The sequence below is a fragment of the Emydura macquarii genome, unplaced genomic scaffold (genome assembly GCF_026122565.2).
Source record: "Emydura macquarii macquarii isolate MOO-44397 ecotype Brisbane River unplaced genomic scaffold, CSIRO-AGI_Emac_v2 contig_3287, whole genome shotgun sequence".
NCBI classification, from domain to species: Eukaryota; Metazoa; Chordata; order Testudines; family Chelidae; genus Emydura; species Emydura macquarii.
Genome location: NW_027133424.1, coordinates 2,461,545 through 2,480,041, shown reverse-complemented (window position 1 = coordinate 2,480,041; position 18,497 = coordinate 2,461,545). Strand labels below are relative to the sequence as shown.

Sequence of the window (18,497 nt, the reverse complement as noted above, 5' to 3'; positions counted from 1 at the left end):
TTATTGTGATGATTATTGCTAATAATAATGTATTACTACTGCTACTAGTACAATCCATAAATGAACATGGCGCTTTCCCAACACATCAAAGACAATATCCCTGTCTCAAAAAGATTATAATTTAGGTGGCAATTTTACATAAAAAATGTTGCATATGTGTTGTGTCTTCTGATCACCCATTCCCCATGGTTTTATGGCTATCTAGATCTCTGCTGCTAATGTTGCATGTTACAGGCAGAGAACTCACGTTATCATTACGCATAGCTTGTTGGTTGCTGTGGAAGTTGCTAAGAGAAGCGTTATTTGTTATGCACAAACTCATCTCCCCAAAGTGAAGAAATTCCTATGTCTATAGTGCGCAGTAGTTAAGTATTTTTGTTCATACTGTGTTCTGTGAAGCTGGTTGTTGGGGAGTTCATATCCTGTTCCCCTGGTGATTGTCCCCTGCTGTACTGAGATACAGGAGAGCCAGTGTCCTGTTTTCCAGTACTGATGCTGCTATAAGTGGTGCATAGTTGCATTTTACAGCTATCATCCCATCGCACTTAATGTCTGCTGTCAGGGAGTATAGTCCTCTTTCTCCTCTTTGCCACTGAAAACTGCATTTGTAAAGTTCTACTTGGTTCACCTGTTTACCACCTCTTCCGAGCCCTGGTCTATCCCTAAAAATTAGATCGACTTAGCCACATCACTCAGGGCTGTGAAAAATGTTGTGCCTTGCGTGAGAGAGAGGTAGATTGACAAAACTCCTGCTGTAGATGCAGGTAGGCTGATGGGTTACCTGCACAGATGGAAAACTCCCTTCTGTTGATGTAGGAAGTTCAGACACTCAGGTGCGACAGTGTCATGGCTGCTGCCCTGTAACTGTGCCCCTTTAGCCACTGTGGTGTAGACATAACCTCGGTTGGCAACATCATCTGGGCAGAAAGTAGTGAGACTGCTAATCTACGGCTGGGTTTTCAAGTGACATGAAGATAAGACAAATGTCAGATTCTGCTTTTGTGGTGTTGAGTGGGGAGAGTTGGTTTGTATTGAATTTGCTATTTGTCACATTGGGAGTGGAGTGTTAAAACAGTGTCTAGAGGGGCTAATTAGGGCAGAGCTATTGTACAGTTATTCTCTTACTGTTCGCCTCTGTAAAATATCAGCATTTATATAGTGCTGTTTATCTTCAAAGTGCTTAGCATTTAATGAATCATCACAAACACCATGGTGTGTTGTCAATAAAGTATTCTTATGCATTTGTTTTTACAGTTGAGGTAACAAGAGGTGGGGTTTTGTTTTGTTTCGGTTTTTAAAACACCAATGGAAATGTTTCCATGAAATTTAAACTGTTTTTAAAAACAAACATTCCCCTACAGTGTTTGAAACCGAAATATTTCATCATTGTGCTAGGGCATTAGTACTAAGAAGTGTCTTTTCAACTGCCTGTGCTCAGATAAATGCTATAAATATAAATAAGCATAAACAGCCAAAAAAAAATTTTTTTTTCTCTTGCTGCTAAAGATCTAAGTTACTACTAATAGCATTGACAAGGAATTGTTTTTCCTCATTAGTGTTTAATAAGATTTCTTCTTTTCCTTATGTAGATAGTATTGGTGGCAAATTAAAGCTTGATGTCCCCTCCCCCTTCATTTTTGCATTCCACATTTTGAGGGATTTCTTTTAGCAAAGAAACATAAAACTCAAAAATCTCAGCTCTGTTTTTCTAGCATGTGAATTTTTTATGCTGCTCCCAGTTTATTCTTCTCCAGTTATCAGCCCTACATTATCCCCTAGCGAAGTATAGAGAACAACTAAGATGCAAACAATTTAATGTGTTTTCAGAAAATAAAAAAAATATTTCCCAGAAAGCTTGCTTTTTGGTTTTCTTTCTTTCTGCATGCATGCATGCATGCAGGTTGTTAGCACTGCACTGCCTATCCTGAAAGCTGTCATTTATAATCAACATTTGGATAGCCATATTTGACCAATTAACCTGTTGTACTAAGGGGTACATTTTGCTCTGTAAAAACGTCCATTGTCCCTTTCAATGTATGATGTGACACTGAAAATTATTATAAACCCTAAAAGAGAGAACAGTTGGGGTCCATCTCTGCTGGGAACAGAGTCAATTTACTTTTAAAATATTTTTGGGTCTCTTTCTGACTCTTCTCACGTCAGGAGTCTTGTCTACTTTGTTGCTTTGCGGGGGTGAGGGAGGCAGTGCATGGGGCGTGGCGTGGCGTGTGGCAGAAGTGTTCAGCTTCACAGTGTATGCACTTTGAGCATGCTGAGTAGTGCTGGAATGCAGCCAGGGTCCACCACGGCCAAATCTCAGTAGCTGGTTCTTGTTACCTCTTCTGATAGGAAGTCAGATTAAATGAAAGTGCCTTTATTCTTCTGGAATTCCAACATTTTTTAAATGTGAACCAAAAAGTCCAGGAGCCTGGTTAGAGTATCAGTGATTTGCATAGCCGCAAACACTCATTCCCTTTTTCAGATGCCTTTTCCCTCTCACGGACCACATGTACCCCTGTGCTTTGAAATTCTCTGGGTTGAGGGCTGGGGAAGGGGACCTGCATTCCCTACCCTGCCTCTTTCAGTTTCTGAGAAGGGGGGAATCTTTGCCCTTCTCTCCCAAGCACTGTCATGGATGGGTGTAAACTGTTCAGGAAGGACAGGGAGGGGAGAAAAGGTGGAGGAGTTGCACTGTATGTAAGAGAGCAGCATGATAGCTCAGAGCTCTAGTATGAAACTGGAGAAAAGTCTGTTGAGAGTCTCTGGGTTAAGGTTAGAGGCAAGAGCAACAAGTGTGATGTCGTGGTGGGCGTCTGCTATAGACACCAGACCAGGAGGATGAGGTAGACGAGGCTTTCTTCAGAAAACTAACAGAAGTTTCCAGATCACAGGCCCTGGTTCTCATGGGGGACTTCAGTCAGCCTGACATCTGCTGGGAGAACAACACAGCCGAGCATGGACAATCCAGGAAGTTTTTGGAGAGAGTTGGGGACAACTTCCTGGTGCAAGTGCTGGAAGAACCAACTATGGGCCATGCTCTTCTTGACCTGCTGCTCACAAACAGGGAAGAATTGGTAGGGGAAGTAGAAGTGGGTGGCAGCCTGGGCAGCAGTGACCATGAGATGGTTGAGTTCAGGATCCTGACAAAAGGAAGAAAGGAGAGCAGCAGGATACAGACCCTGGACGTCAGAAAAGCAGACTTTGACTCCCTCAGGGAAGGATCCCCTGGGAGGCTAATATGAGGGGGAAAGGAGTCCAAGAGAGCTGGCTATATTTTAAAGAAACCTTATTGAGGGCACAGAAACAAACCATCCCAATGTGCAGAAATAGCAAATATGGCAGGCGACCAGCTTTGCTTAAGAGAGAAATCTTTGGTGAGGATTTCAAAAAGGAAGCTTACAAGAAGTGGGAGAAATATAAAAATATAAAAATATTGCTCAAGCATGCAGGGGTGAAATCAGGAAGGCCAAAGCACAATTGGAGTTGCAGCTAGCAAGGGACGTAAAGGGTAACAAGAAGGGTTTCTACAGCTATGTTAGCAACAAGAAGAAGGTCAGGGAAAGTGTGAGACCATTACTGAATGGGGGAGGCAACCTAGTGACAGATGATGTGGAAAAAGCTGAAGTATTCAATGTTATTTTTTGCCTGTGCCTTCACAGACAAGGTCAGCTCCCAGACTATTCACTGGGCGGCACAGTATGGGGAGGACGTGAGCAGCCCTCAGTGGTGAAAGAACAGGTTCAGGACTATTTAGAAAAGCTGGACATGCACAAGTCCATGGGGCCAGATGCAATGCATCCGAGGGTGCTGAGGGAGTTGGCTGATGTGATTGCAGAGCAATTGGCCATTATCTTTGAAAACTAACGGCGATTAGGAGAGAACCTGGAGAATTTGAAAAAAGGCAAATACAGTGCCCATCTTTGAAAAAGGGAAGGAGGATCTGGGGAAACTACAGACCAGTCTGCCTCACCTCAGTCCCCAAAAAAATCATGGAGCAGGTCCTCAAGGATCTATTTTGAAGAACTTGGAGGAGAGGAAGTTGATCAGGAACAGTCAGCATGGATCAGAGGTCTTCGATCTGTGGCATGCACCCCCCTATAGGGGGCATGGAGGAACATTCAGGGGGGCGTGGCCAGGCCTGGGCCTGCTCCCACCGGGGGTGGGATGGGAGCATCTCCCAGCCCCGCTTTGCTTTGCCCCGAGCTCTGCCTCCGCGCCCAGCCCCGCTTTGGCGTCCGGCCTCGATGCCTGGATCCTGGACACCCGGGTCGGCCGTGGCCACTGGCCACCACAGTCCCCTGAGTCTCTGGGGACAGATTTGGCCCCCTGACCACAACCACAGCTCCCTGACCATGCCCCGACTCCCAGCCGCAGCTGGTTGGGCTTTGGGGGGTGCAGACGGGGTAAGGGGGGGTGTGGAGGTCAAAAGCTTGAGGACCACTGGCATTGTTTCACCAAGGGCAAGTCATGTCTGACCAATCTGATTCCCTTCTAAGATGAGATGATGGGCTCTGTGGACGTGGGGTAAGTGGTGGACTTGATATATCTAAACTTCAGCAAAGTTTTTGCTATGGTCTCTCATGGTATTCTTGCCAGCAAGTTAAAGAAGTATGGGTTGGATAAATGGACTATAAGGTGGATAGAAAACTGACTAGATCGTTGGGCTCAGTGGGTAGTGATCAAGGTTCGAAGTCTAGTTGGCAGCTGGTATCAAGTGGGGTGCCCCAGGGGTTGGTCCTGGGGCCGGTTTTGTTATGATCTGGAGGATGGGGTGGATTGCACCCTCAGCAACTTCATGGATGACACTAAGCTGGGGGAGTGGTAGATACACTGGAGGGTAGGGATAGGATACAGAGTGACCTAGACAAATTGGAGAATTGGGCCCAAAAAAATCTGATGAGGTTAAACAAGGACAACTGCAGAGTCCTGCACTTAGATCGGAAGATCCCATGCACTGCTACAGACTGGGGACCGACGGGCTAGGCAGCGGTTCTGCAGAAAAGGACCTGGGGGCTCCAGTGGACAAAAAGCTGGATAGGAGTCAACAGCATGCCCTTGTTGCCAAGCAGGCTAATGGCATATTGGGCTGCATTAGTAGGAGCATTGCCAGCAGATCAAGGGAAGTGATTATTCCCCTCTATTCGGCATTGGTGAGGCCACATTTGGAGTATTGTGTCCAGTTTTGGGTCCCCCACTACAGAAAGAATGTGGACAAATTGAAGAGAGTCCAGCGGAGGGCAACAAAAATTATTAGGGGGCTGGGGCACGTGATTTATGAGGAGAGACTGAGGGAACTGGGTTTATTTAGTCTGCAGAAGAGGAGTGAGGGGGGGATTTGATAGCAGCCTTTAACTACCTGTAAGGGGGTTCCAGGGAGGATGGAGCTAGGCTGTTCTCAGTGGTGGCAGATGACAGAACAAGGAGCAACGGTCTCAAGTTGCATTGGGGGAGGTCTAAGTTGGATATTAGGAAAATCTTTTTACTAGGAGGGTGGTGAAGCACTGGAATGGCTTACCTAGGGAGGTGGTGGAATCTCCACCCCTAGAGGTTTTTAAGGCCTTGCTTGACAAAGCCCTGGCTGGGAGGATTTGTTGGGGTTGGTCCTGCTTTGAGCAGGGGGACTAGATGATCTCCTGAGGTCCCTTCCAAGCCTAATCTTCTGTGATTCTCTCTTCGAGTGTTTGCTCATATGCATTCCATCATAGGGTGAGTGCGCGCCCCGTGCACGAGCCTCCGGAAGCTTTTCTGCCCCTAGCAACCCCCTGCGGGTCGGCTCCTGCGCCCCCTGGAGTGCCGCGCTCATGTCGCGGTATATAGGGAGCCTGCCGACCCCGTGGCCACCAGTTCCTTCTTTCCGCCCGTGACGGTCTTTTGGAACGCTGCCCCTTGCTTTATCGCAAGTAGCAATCTCCTTAAACCTGTTCTAGTTTATAGTTTTATAGTTGTAGTTAGTTGTTAAAGTTCATAGTTTTAACCCGTATAGTTTAAAAAAAAAAAAAAAAGTAGTAGTTTTAGTAGTTTGTTACTTAGTTAGCCCTTACGGGCTCCCGGCGCCATGCCGGGCACTTCGGGGTTTAAAGCCTGCGTGGAATGCTCGAAGGCTTTCCCCATCAGCGACCCGCACGACCGCTGTCTTCGCTGCCTGGGCGAGCTCCATAGGAAAGACAAGTGTCGTATCTGCAAGTCCTTCAAACCTAGGACGCAGAAGGAGCGAGATGCCCACCTTCGGACGATCCTGATGGAGTCGGCGCTTCGTCCGGTCTCCGAGCCCTCGGGATCTCCATCGGCACCGAGCGTCTCATCGGCGCATAGTGCGCCACCGGCAGCGGCACCGGCGCACAAGGTGCCGAAGAAGAAGAAGCGGCTGGAGCCTGCGTCTATGGACTCCCCCCTGCTACCGGGACAGCAGGGGGTACAACAAGAGCCGACACAGGCGTCACCACGCAGGGAGCCTCCCCCGACCCCGGGGGTGGGGGACCTCTCCTGCAAGGGCCGTCGACGCCGGAGGCGTTTGTAGCGGCACGGGCTCTCATGGCCATGCCGACGCCTCCATCCCCCCCTCGGCCGAGGGAGTCGGGGTTGGCGTCTCGGGGTAGATCCGCGCTGGGTTACCCCGGTGGGCAGCGGAGACAGGAAACATCGTCTCCCCCCAGACGGTCGAGGACGGGGGAAGTGGAGTCTCCCCTCCTCGCTCCGACCTTAGGTCGTTGAGCACCTCGGTACCGCAGCAACGGGAGCGGTCTAGAGGTTCCGAGGGCAGCCACTCTCCATCGGCTGCCTCGGAGTCCCACCTCCATCGGGACAGCCAACCGGCACCGAGAGAGACTGAACATCCCCGCACCTCGGTGCGTACCTCTCGGCACCGGTCACCTGGCTCTCGGCAGCGCTCCGACTCGCCGGCGGAGCCGAGGAGTTCGGAACAACCGCACCGGCGCCGATCTCGCTCCCCGGTGCGCAGCTCCCGGCACCGAACGCCCTCACCCGACGATCGGCACCGACCCAGCTCTCGGCACCGATCGGGCTCCCGGCACCGAACGCTCTCACCCGACGATCGGCACCGACCCAGCTCTCGGCACCGATCGGGCTCGCGGCACCGAGCTATACAACACCGCTCTGGCTCGCGGCACCGCTCTGGCTCGTGGCACCGGGCTACACGGCACCGCTCGGGCTCGCGGCACCGGGCTACATGGCACCGCTCTGGCTCGCGGCACCGTTCTGGCTCTCGGCGCCGATCACGATCTCCGGTCCGGGCCCGCGACCGTTCCCAGGACAGCCATGCCCCGGAGCCATACCACCGCCTGGCACCCAGGGTCTCACCGGGGCACCGGAGAAGAGATAGCCAGGGGAAAGATCGCTCCAGGTCCCCACCGCCTGATCACCATAGAGCCAGGAGATCCAGGGGACGGTCTTACAGCTCCAGCCGTTCCCCTCCTCGCCGGCATTGCAGACACCGCCGCAGCAGCTCCCGCTCCTCCAGGAGTACATCGCTGCCGGATCGTGACAAGGGAAAGGGAAAGCGCCCGAAGTCACGCACCCCAGCACCTTCCGGGCCGGCAACGTCCACGGCACCGGGACCGGTGCCGGCATGGATGCAGGGGCCCTGGCAATGGCCCTATTGGGGGCCATGGCCACAACAACCGACCCAGGGCACGGCGTCAGTTCCATCGGTGGCCGTCCAGCCCCCGCCCCCACCTCCTAGTCAGGACAGACTGGACTCCTCGGACGAGGGGTCCGATCCGATGGAAGGTCCTTCTACGGGTCCCATTCGCCAGTCCTCCTCCTCCTCTCCCCCGGACACCACCTCGAGGGATCAGAGAACACCTCTTCCTGACTACAAAATGCATCAGGAGCTGCTCAGGAGGCTAGCTGACAACTTGCAGTTAGACCTCAAGGAGCTTTCGGAGGAGGAGGACCCCCTTTTCAGGACCTCCAGCTCAGCAGGCCCCTCCCGCGTTGCGCTCCCTGTTCATGACAGGGTATTGAAGGTGGTTAAGCCCCTGTGGGAGACCCCAGCGTCAGTGGCTGCCACCTCTAAGACCGCGGAGCATAAATATTATGTTCCCTCCCAGGGGTTCGAATACTTATACAACCACCCCCCCCGGGTCGTTGGTTGTAGACGCTGTCAACCAGCGGGACAGACAGGGGGCCTAGTCCAGTACACCGAAAGATAAAGAAAACAAAAAACTGGACTTATTCGGCAGGAAAATTTATTCTACCGCGGCACTACAGCTTCGCATCGCGAACCACCAAGCCCTCCTAGGCAGGTATAATCTTAACCTGTGGGCCTCCCTCCAACGGTTCCTCCCCGCCTTACCATCAGACATGGCGGAGGATTTCAACACGATCCTACAGGAGGGAGCGACGGTCGCGGGAGCGGCCCTGCAGTCCTCGAGCGACGCCTCAGACGCGGCGGGAAGGGCCATGGCATCGGGCATAGTGATGCGCCGGTCGGCGTGGCTGCAGTCCTCTGGCCTGTCCTTGGAGGTGCAACAGGCCATCCAGGACCTGCCCTTTGACGGCGTGGGCCTGTTCTCAGACAGGACAGACAGCAAACTGCATGCCCTCAAGGATTCTCGGGCCACCCTTAAATCCTTAGGCCTCTACGTGCCACAGGCCACAAGGCGCCAGGGCAGACCACGACCCCAACGGCAGCAGCAGCGACAACAGCCTGCCTTTAGATTAGCTCCTCGACCCACACCATCTAGGCGAGGCCGTGCCCCCTTTAGGCAGTCGAACCGCCGCGACCGCCAAGGCCCTGCAGGGGGTTCCCAGCAAGGCCAGCAGCAGAAGAACAACAAGCGGTCCTTTTGATGGGACGCTCGAGGGCAGCTCCTTTACCATCGCCATCCCACCGGCTTCCACTCTCCCCTTTATGAACAGACTGCATCCCTTCCTCCGAGAGTGGCAGGGAATAACCTCGGACCGCTGGGTGCTCAGCGTAGTGACACGAGGCTATGCTCTCCAACTCTCGGCATTCCCACCGGACTCTCCCCCTACCCCGTCCCTCTTCAGGGACCCATCTCACGAGCTACTCCTCGTCCAGGAGGTTCACTCTCTTCTCCGCCTTGGGGCGGTAGAGGAAGTTCCTCCTTCGGAGAGGGGCAGGGGGTTCTATTCCCGTTATTTCCTTATCCCCAAGGCAAAGGGAGGCCTCAGACCTATTCTGGACCTTCGTCGTCTGAACAGATTTATCAGACGCCTCAAGTTCCGGATGCTCTCCCTAGCCTCCATCATTCCCGCTCTAGATCCAGGGGATTGGTATGCTGCCCTCGATTTACAGGACGCTTACTTCCATATTTCTATCCTCCCTGGGCACAGACGCTTTCTTCGCTTTATGGTAGCAGGTGTCCACTACCAATTTTCGGCCCTACCGTTTGGCCTCTCCTCAGCACCCAGGGTCTTCACGAAGTGCATGGCGGTGGTAGCTGCCCACCTCCGCCGCAGAGGCGTCCAGATCTTCCCCTATCTCGACGATTGGTTAATACGGGGAAGATCCAGGGTTCACGTACGGAACAGTCTAGCCCTGATCTGCACAACCTGTACCAGGCTGGGCCTGCTCATCAACGAGCAGAAGTCCACACTTACCCCAGTACAGCGGATAGACTTCATAGGGGCCACCCTGGATGCAGTCCAAGCCAGGGCTTTCCTCCCCCTGGCCAGATTCCAGACCATGACCGCCATCATTCAGGAACTATTCAGAATTCCCATGACAACAGCCAGGCGCTGCCTTCAGCTGTTGGGTCACATGGCGGCATGCACATATGTGGTGAGACTAGCTCGCCTCAAACTCAGGCCTCTTCAAGGTTGGCTAACCTCGGTGTACACCCCATCCAGACATTCGCTTTCCAGGGTGGTCACCATCCCACCCCAGGTCCTAACATCCCTCAACTGGTGGACAGACCCGAGCGAGGTTCTTCGGGGGTTCCCTTTACAGACTTAACCCCATCGGTGACGCTGATAACGGACGCTTCCGATGTGGGTTGGGGAGCCCACATGAGCAGCGACCTCAGCACACAAGGTCTATGGTCGCCACAAGAACTTCAGCTTCACATCAATGTCAGGGAGCTACATGCAGTTCGTCTCGCCTGCAAGGTCTTTCTCAGGTTTCTAACGGGCAGAGCTGTACATGTCCTCACGGACAATACAGCGGCCATGTTTTACATAAACAGGCAAGGGGGGCACGCTCCTCCACTCTGTGCCAGGAAGCCATTCAGTTATGGGACCTTGCGGTGAGGCACGATTTTCACCTCTCTGCCTCTCACCTCCCCGGGGTCAGGAACGACAAGGCGGACCGCCTCAGCAGGTCATTCTTACCCCGCCACGACTGGTCACTCCACAAGGAGGTGGTGTCTTTTCTCTTCCACAAGTGGGGCACTCCCCATCTGGACCTGTTCGCCTCTGCGTGGAACAAGAAGTGCCAGAGGTTCTGCTCACTCCGGGGACAAGAGCAGGGCTCCCTCTCGGATGCCTTTCTAATCCACTGGACGGGGCCCCTGATGTACGCGTTTCCCCCATCCCATTACTCCCCAGAGTGCTCCTGAAAATCAAGAGGGACAAGGTGAACGTTATTCTCATTGCACCAGCCTGGCCCCGGCAGCACTGGTTCACTATGCTGCTGGACATGTCCATTGCCGAACCGATACCGCTTCCGAGCCGCTACGACCTCCTCTCCCAGGACCGGGGCCGCCTTCTTCACCCGGACCTGGATTCCCTCCACTTGACGGCATGGAGGCTCTGTGGTTAACTGACGGGGAGAGAGCCTGCTCAGCACAAGTACAGCAGGTCCTCTTAGGGAGTAGGAAATCTTCCACTCAGGTGCTGTATAAGGCTAAGTGGAAGCGCTTTACCTTTTGGGCAGAGTCCCGGGGGATCTTACCTAGTTCATCGCCCATACAGGCAATCCTAGAATACCTCCTTCACCTAAAGATGCAGGGCCTCGCACTGGCTTCCCTGAGGGTACACCTGGCGGCCATCTCGGCCTTCCACCGGCCGATGGAAGGGAGATCTATCTTCTCTCATCCTATGTCCTGTAGGTTCCTGAAGGGGATAGAGAGATTATACCCGCAGGTTCGCGACCCGGCACCTCTCTGGGACTTGAACTTGGTTCTCTCCATGCTAACAGGACACCCATTTGAACCCATGGCTTCATGTCCTTTGTTAGTCCTGTCCTGGAAGGTGGCCTTCCTAGTAGCCATTACTTCGGCCAGACGGGTCTCCGAGTTGAGAGCCTTGACCTCGGAGCCCCCTTATACTGTCTTCTACAAAGACAAAGTGCGACTGAGACCCCACCCAGCCTTCTTACCCAAGGTGGTGTCCCAGTTCCACTGTAACCAAGACATTTTCCTCCCCGTGTTCTTTCCCAAACCGCACGGATCGGAGGCAGAGCAGAGATGGCACTCCTTAGATGTCAGGAGAGCCCTGGCCTTTTACATTGATCGGACAAGGCCTTTCAGAAAGACAACCCAACTGTTCGTCGCGGTTGCTGAGAGAATGAAGGGCTTACCTGTATCTTCTCAACGCATCTCTACATGGATCACCGCATGTATCCGCACCTGTTACGAGCAGGCGAAGGTGCCGCTTCCCAGTACAGTGATGGCACACTCGACCAGAGCCCAGGCCTCGTCAGCGGCCTTCCTGGAACGGGTGCCCCTGACGGACATTTGCAGGGCAGCAACCTGGTCATCTGTCCATACCTTCTCTTCCCATTACGCCATTGTACAACAGGCAAGAGAAGACGCGGCCGTAGGCAGAGCCGTCCTAAGACGGGCTACTCAACAGTGACTCCTACCCGCCTCCATGGTATGGCTACATAATCACCTATGATGGAATGCATATGAGCAAACACTCGAAGAGAGAAAACAAGGTTACTTACCAGTAACTGTTGTTCTTCGAGATGTGTTGCTCATATCCATTCCAAACCCACCCTCCGTCCCCACTGTTGGAGTCGGCAGAAAGAAGGGACTGGTGGCCACGGGGTCGGCAGGCTCCCTATATACCGCGACATGAGTGCGGCACTCCAGGGGGCGCAGGAGCCGACCCGCAGGGGGTTGCTAGGGGCAGAAAAGCTTCCGGAGGCTCGTGCACGGGGCGCGCACTCACCCTATGATGGAATGGATATGAGCAACACATCTCGAAGAACAACAGTTACTGGTAAGTAACCTTGTTTTCTAAGATTTGTCAAGGAGCACTGGGTTGCTGTTCCCCATCTATGAACCAACTTTGTGGAAAGGTGCCTGGTCAGGGTTAGTGTCATCACCCCTAATCTGGGACGGAGACAGCCCCAAATACAGCAGTGGATGCAGGAAACAGACTTCCAGCATCATAGTCATTTCACTGGGTCATGGGGCGGTGCAAGCACTTGGGGAGCTCTTCTCAAGCAAGTGCAGTGGCACAAGTTGTTTCCTGTTTCGACTGGTATTGTGTTTGGGGATGAGGCAATCTCATTCTGCCCAGATGATCTTATCAGTTTTGAAAGAAGAGGGTGGGAGAGGCTTTTGTTATCTGCAACCCTCTCTTTTCCCTCAAAGAAGGCTGGATGAGGGTGAGGATATTGGCCATCTAGTACTCACTGAAGAACTGGTGGATGGGGGAGCAGGGAGAGGAGTTTTCTCAGAGCTTTAAGTTGTGGGTGGGTAAAACCATTTGGCCTCTGAAACACTCCTCTGCACTTTAAAATTGAGCAGAACCTACACTCTGTCCTCCATCTCAAGAGGTAGAGTTAAAAAAGGAGGGAAAAGAGGAACCGAGTTAGAAATTGGACCTGGGGGAGGAGGAGAAGACAGGTGGATTGTGAGGGAGACATTAGGACTGGGGCCGTGGGGGGTGAGGTAGTATTGCCAGCCCTTCAGGATTGTCCTGGAATCTTCAGGAATCAAAGATTAATCTTTAATAAAATGTTTGTTGTTGTCATGTGATGAAACCTTCAGGAATTCATCCAACCAAAACTGTCAACCGTAGAATGAGAGAGAGAATGAGGAAAAAACCCTAAATGTTAGGAAAGGGATGAGAGGGACCAAGTGAGAGAGAGAGAGAGAGCATGAGGAATTAGAGGAAAACACTGAAGAAATCAAAGATAATCAAGCTATAGAAAGACAATAAAAACAGAAAACAACAAAAACAATATTTTTAATGTAAAGTTTGCTTTATGCAATATCTTGTGTGACTAAATGCTGGTTTAGTTGTTTCGGGGGGTGGGGGGTGGATGTAACTCCAACTGGCATTGCCTCATGTTTGGGTGATATTCTTTACTTGGGTACTATAGATTAGCCTCATTTTTCTTTTTTGGAAAAGCTGAAAGATATGTTGAACTCTACAAACCAGGCACCTGAAAAGAAACTCTTTGTCTGGTATCATGGCCTGATACTTATGAGCTCACAAAAGGAGCAAACCAAGTGTGTCACCCTGGCTGAGTCATCTGAAGACAATAAATATATAGATAGCCCTGTTCCTCTCAGAGTTACTGACAGCATAATGGTTATCTATGCACTGGAAAAGAAGTCGGTTAACATCTGTCCAATACAGCCTCTTCTCTCTCCATGCTCAATTTGAGAATGGTTGTCCTGTTGGTGTGGACAGGATTAGCGGAGTTCTTTTTCCCAGTGTAGCAAAGCATAGTTGATGTCTGATGGAAAGAGCGGCTGAACAAAATTATTTTTCAACCATGTTTTCCTATAACGGGTGTTGAACTTTATTGATCCAGTCCAGCAAAGGATTTTCAACACCAGTGAGTGTGGAAACAGCCTGTGAAGTTAGACAAATTTCTCTTACCATGATATCCTTTTCCCTCAAGAAACAGTTTCACGTCACGATGCATTTGATACATCCTATGATGGCTATACTGAGCTGAAGTCCAGTATCTATGTATGACTGTTTCATCAAGAAGAAGAGAAGGGTGTTTCAGCCAATAAAATGTTGCTTAATCCTATTGGATTAAAGACTTCTAAATTTGTGTTGGTTGGGTCAGGAATGCTTGTGTGTTGATAAACCTTGGAAATAATTTGGCCCGATATGGCTTAAAATGCATACGATGTATTCAGTGATTTACAGGGGATCAAAGATTAGATAAGCAAGCAGTACTGATCTCAGAACATTTAAAGTGTGTTTTCTCTTAAAAAAATACTTCGGGTGAGTCCCCCTGCTCTCTCATAAACACAGCTCTACTTTAACTGACCATCTTGTAATGCAATCTCTATGCCATGCAGTAAAAATTTGGAAGTGTCTAGTTACTTCTCTTTGTACTATAACTTCTCCTCTTTCCATGCAATCATTTTTATTGTACCTTAATGGGGTTCTAATGGGTTTGAGTTTTGTTGCAGACTGAAGTATTTTTGGTTTATAAAGTAGAGATTGTTTGAAGAGTCAGTGTTCAGATCTGAGTTAGATTTAAGGTTGGGTTCAGGTTCATGGTTGAATCAAGACTAGTGCTAGGATTCAGTGGGGCTGGAATCTTGAGACATCAGTTTTTGAAAAATTTCAGCCACATCTAAACCAGAAAGTGAGGCTTGGATGCAACTGAGGTGAGTCATTGGAAATTCATAAGTAGATAATAAGTGCCTTCTAGTTTTGAATCCAACCAAGAATTAAAAGCATCAGGGCAGGTTATGTAAAGGGAAGTTGAACTCAAATCCTTAATTCTGAGATTGTAATTCCTAATCCAATAATCCATAGTGACAGTCTCTTGTGTAGTAGCTACATTTCATTGAAGTTTAATTATAACATGGATACACTAATTACTACTATATGAATCTTTGTCACAAAGTGAAATTGTGACTGAGTTTATCATTCTGCCCATTCATGGTGTAAAAGGATCCCAGTGCAGAATGTTCTGTCATGATTGATAAAAGTAATTCACCATTTGGTTTGGATTCAGTGGCAGCCCCGTTGGTTTAGTCATTACTTGCGTAAAAGTTTCCCTGTTTCACTTGCTATGACATTTCATTTTAGGGCTTCTTCAGTAAACGTCTGAAAGGATCCATCAAGAGGACAAAGAGCCAGTCAAAGCTGGACAGGAATACAAGTTTCCGTCTTCCGTCTCTCCGCAATACTGATGACAGGTAGGATTCTCTACACTTCCTCAGAAAGGGGAAGTTGATTTCAGCTCAACTTTTCCAAAAGTGCATGGCAAAACACATTAGTCTGTTGAAACTGACAGAAATGAAAGACAACTAAACTCTAGTTTTGTTTTTTAAACTAGCAGAAATATATATGTTAGCCTGTTAAATTGTTAAATGTTGCATGTGCTTCCATCAGACGCGGTTATTACTAGTCCTAAAAATGGCTGATGGAAAAGGGTTTGCTTAAGTGCCTGCACTAAAATATCTTGTTCTTCTTTAGCACCTCTCCTCCCAGGTCTCCAAACACCTTTATAAACGTTAAGATTCACAATACAAAACTGTGGCCCTGTCTGTATTAGAGAAATTTGCATCAATATAAGTATATTCATGTATTTACACCATTGCAAACCCTTCACAAATATCCCAGTGCAGTGCCTCTCCATTAAGGGTTGTGTGATGTAGTTACACTGCAAACCCCTAATACATGCAGCACTGCAGAGCATCTCTATAGGGGATTCATGCTGGTGTCAAATACAGTCACGTAGTTACTGCAGCGTGAATTTCTCTAATGGAACCAGGGCCTGTTCTTCAGAAAACTAGAAGATCTAGGGTCACCGCTCCCAAAATTCAGTAGATAGTTTGATTAGATACACCTTAGAATTCTCAGTCAATATATCTAGGCTTGTTTGTATTTTGCTGGTGGCTTGGGAAGGGGGAATATGTTTTGTTTTTACCTGCCTCAACTGCATTTTTCTAATGCTTTTGTAAAGTGTTATGATCGTCTTAATTGGAAACCAGACAGGTTATTTTTTACTCCATGAAGCCCAGTGGTAGAGTTGGATTGAGTGGTAAATAGGCTGGCCTGTACTAAGGGCCAGACAGGCTTCTTTGACTTTACAACATTATTTTGTGTTTAATGCATTTTCACTCCCTCTGCTGGGCTGAATTCATTATTTGTGTCTGTCATGCTGCGTGGCTTTAGTGGATAGCACTGCCTTCTCTGACTAAAAAGCAGCACCATAAAATCATGGAGACAGCAAGGCTTCAAGTGTTAGAGGGCTTGTTAACTTAGTGAGTAATGGAGAAACTGCTCACAGGATGTTAACCAACAAAGTGGATGATGTGCTGCTCCTTTAATCATGACGATGACACACATGCTGTTGTGGCTAAAGGTCTGTTGTAAACCCCTATTTTCAGGGACTTGTAACTCAGCTATAAAAATGGACTACATAGGCTTAAGCATGGTAAATAAGGTCACCACCTGATGATACCCTGTTATTTTTAATGGGGGATTTTGCAAACTTTTTAAAAAGTTTTCTGATATAAAATCTCACACCCACGAGTAGCGTAAAGCACGTATTTGTGTTCCTCTGACTACCCATGGTTTCAGCTGAGAATGTTACCTTGCTATATGTGGACTGATGGACATTTGCTTTTACCGCATAAGGGAAACACTGTCTTCTGAGGGATCAAAGGGGATAACTGTATTTAACACCGGTTAGTTTGGTGTAGAACCTGGCTACTGTACACACTCTAAGTTTTTCTCCTAGAAAAGAACATACGGGTTTTGAGCATGCAGACATGAATAATCAGATAGACCTAAGTGACTCCTGTGTTGTCCCGGCAATGATTTGAAAACCTGTAAATTTGATTTCAGGGCCTGATGGCATTTGGCACCATCAGTCTGTTGTGCCATGATCCTCTTATGACACGTAGGGCTAGATTTAAAAATGATGGCCCAGTGGGCAAATGAACTGAGGAGTTCCAGTAGGGCCTAATCTAGGGAGTGAGAAAGCAGGGAGCTGGAGAGGTGGAAGCAAAGCACGGCAGCCTGAAAGGGAGGCTGGCTGGCGTGACTGAGAAGCTGCTGCTCTCCCTATCTCTCGTCCCCCCGGGCTCCCATACCAAACTTCCCTCTTACAGCACTGTCCTTAGAACCCCCCACATCTATGGCTCTTGCCCCTGCAGTCTGTACCCACCACGCATCTTTGCCACCTTTCCCCATTATCCTGTCAACTGTGCAGCTTCTGCTCCAACACCTCCCCCCACCTTGTGCCTGCACTAGAGATGCTGCTAGGAGAGGGCCAGACAGGAGTTGCTAAGCTAGTTGGGGATTATGCTGCTCTGCTTTCTAATTCCAGGCTTGCTGCACTCTCTGAGTGCAACAGTCCTTTTTTCTGGGTAGTGGCCAGAGGGCGTTGTTGGCATTTGAGACTTTACCAGCCGTTGGCCCTGTGACATGAATATTTAATTTTTAATGTATTTCCACAGGAATTCGAAATGACTCAGCAGGCGCTATCACAGGCAGCCAAGAAATCTAAACAATGGGGACCAATCCTTTTGATCCTTGTTCATTTAGAGAAGGGGCTAAGCTGGTAGATAAGGCCCAACGGTGAAGCAGCGAGCCCTGAAAGAATAGTTGGGCTTCATCTGCCAATAATAAAATTCACCCTACCTTCTTTATTGCTGTCAATAAATTAAGGCTTTGTGTAAGAGAGTAGTACTCTTCTGCTTGTAGCAATTTCTTTTGACATCACAGATGCTCCAGTGCATTTGTAAAGTGCCGTGCTACAGGACTTTGAGGGAAAAGAGTACTGCTTGGTTCTCTTTGGAAAGAAACTGATGGGCATCTGTAGCAGTGCTAATGTCCTGGGCAACTTATGTTGAAGAGACTGAATGTTTAATGGAGTTGTATTTGCATTAGTGGCTTCTTATCCGGAAATGCACCACTCAAATACAACATCTTTGAAAGTGTGTAATTGTATACATTCATAAATAAAACCACAGAGGAAACAAAACTCCACTATACAGTGAATCTTACCAATGATTTTTAGTAAGTTTCACTTTGCAGCCGAGGGTCTCAGAAAACACAATTGAGTGGTGTGGCAAGAAAAGACAACTGAGAATTCTCAGTGAAGATGGGAAGAGATAGCTAAGTAGGAGGGAGGGAGATGGGATGGGGGGAGGAAGAATTTAAAAAAATTCTCAGTCTATTGTTTAAAACAGTGTTGAGTTTCTTTTATTCAAAGAACAAAAGAGGAGATACAACCATTAAAACAAGCTTGTAAAAAAAGGAAGGTGAAAATTTTCTATGATCATGTTTAATTAATGCGTTAATTAGTGGGAGACTACTAACTTCATCCCATTTCACACAAAAACGTAACATTATTATTATAAAAATACACAATTTCATTAATTTACCCCAAAACTATTCCCAAAAATTAATTCATCCCCACTGAGTGAGTAAGGAGAGAGAGATGGATATTGTTGCTTCATTTTTTAATGCTTCCAAGATGTTCAGATACTTTAGTGATAGAGGTACAATTTATAGATAAATACCTATAAAATTCCTGGTGATTTACTTATCATAGTGTGTTTTCAGGGCTTGGGGTATTGCAAACTTGGCACTCATTCAGGATATTGGCAGGCAGTACCCTATGAGCA

The 18,497-nt window shown here is 48.9% G+C and overlaps 1 protein-coding gene across 3 annotated transcripts in view; it reads left to right on the top strand.

The window, feature by feature from the left end:
• RASAL2 (RAS protein activator like 2) overlaps nt 1-18,497 on the top strand; it is a 254,979-nt gene that overhangs the window by 191,770 nt on the left and 44,712 nt on the right. For all 3 annotated transcript variants that reach the window (XM_067532597.1, XM_067532595.1, XM_067532596.1), the window contains one exon: nt 14,944-15,053. In XM_067532597.1, coding sequence (XP_067388698.1) covers nt 14,944-15,053 — 110 coding nt within the window. The remainder of the gene's footprint in view (nt 1-14,943; nt 15,054-18,497) is intronic.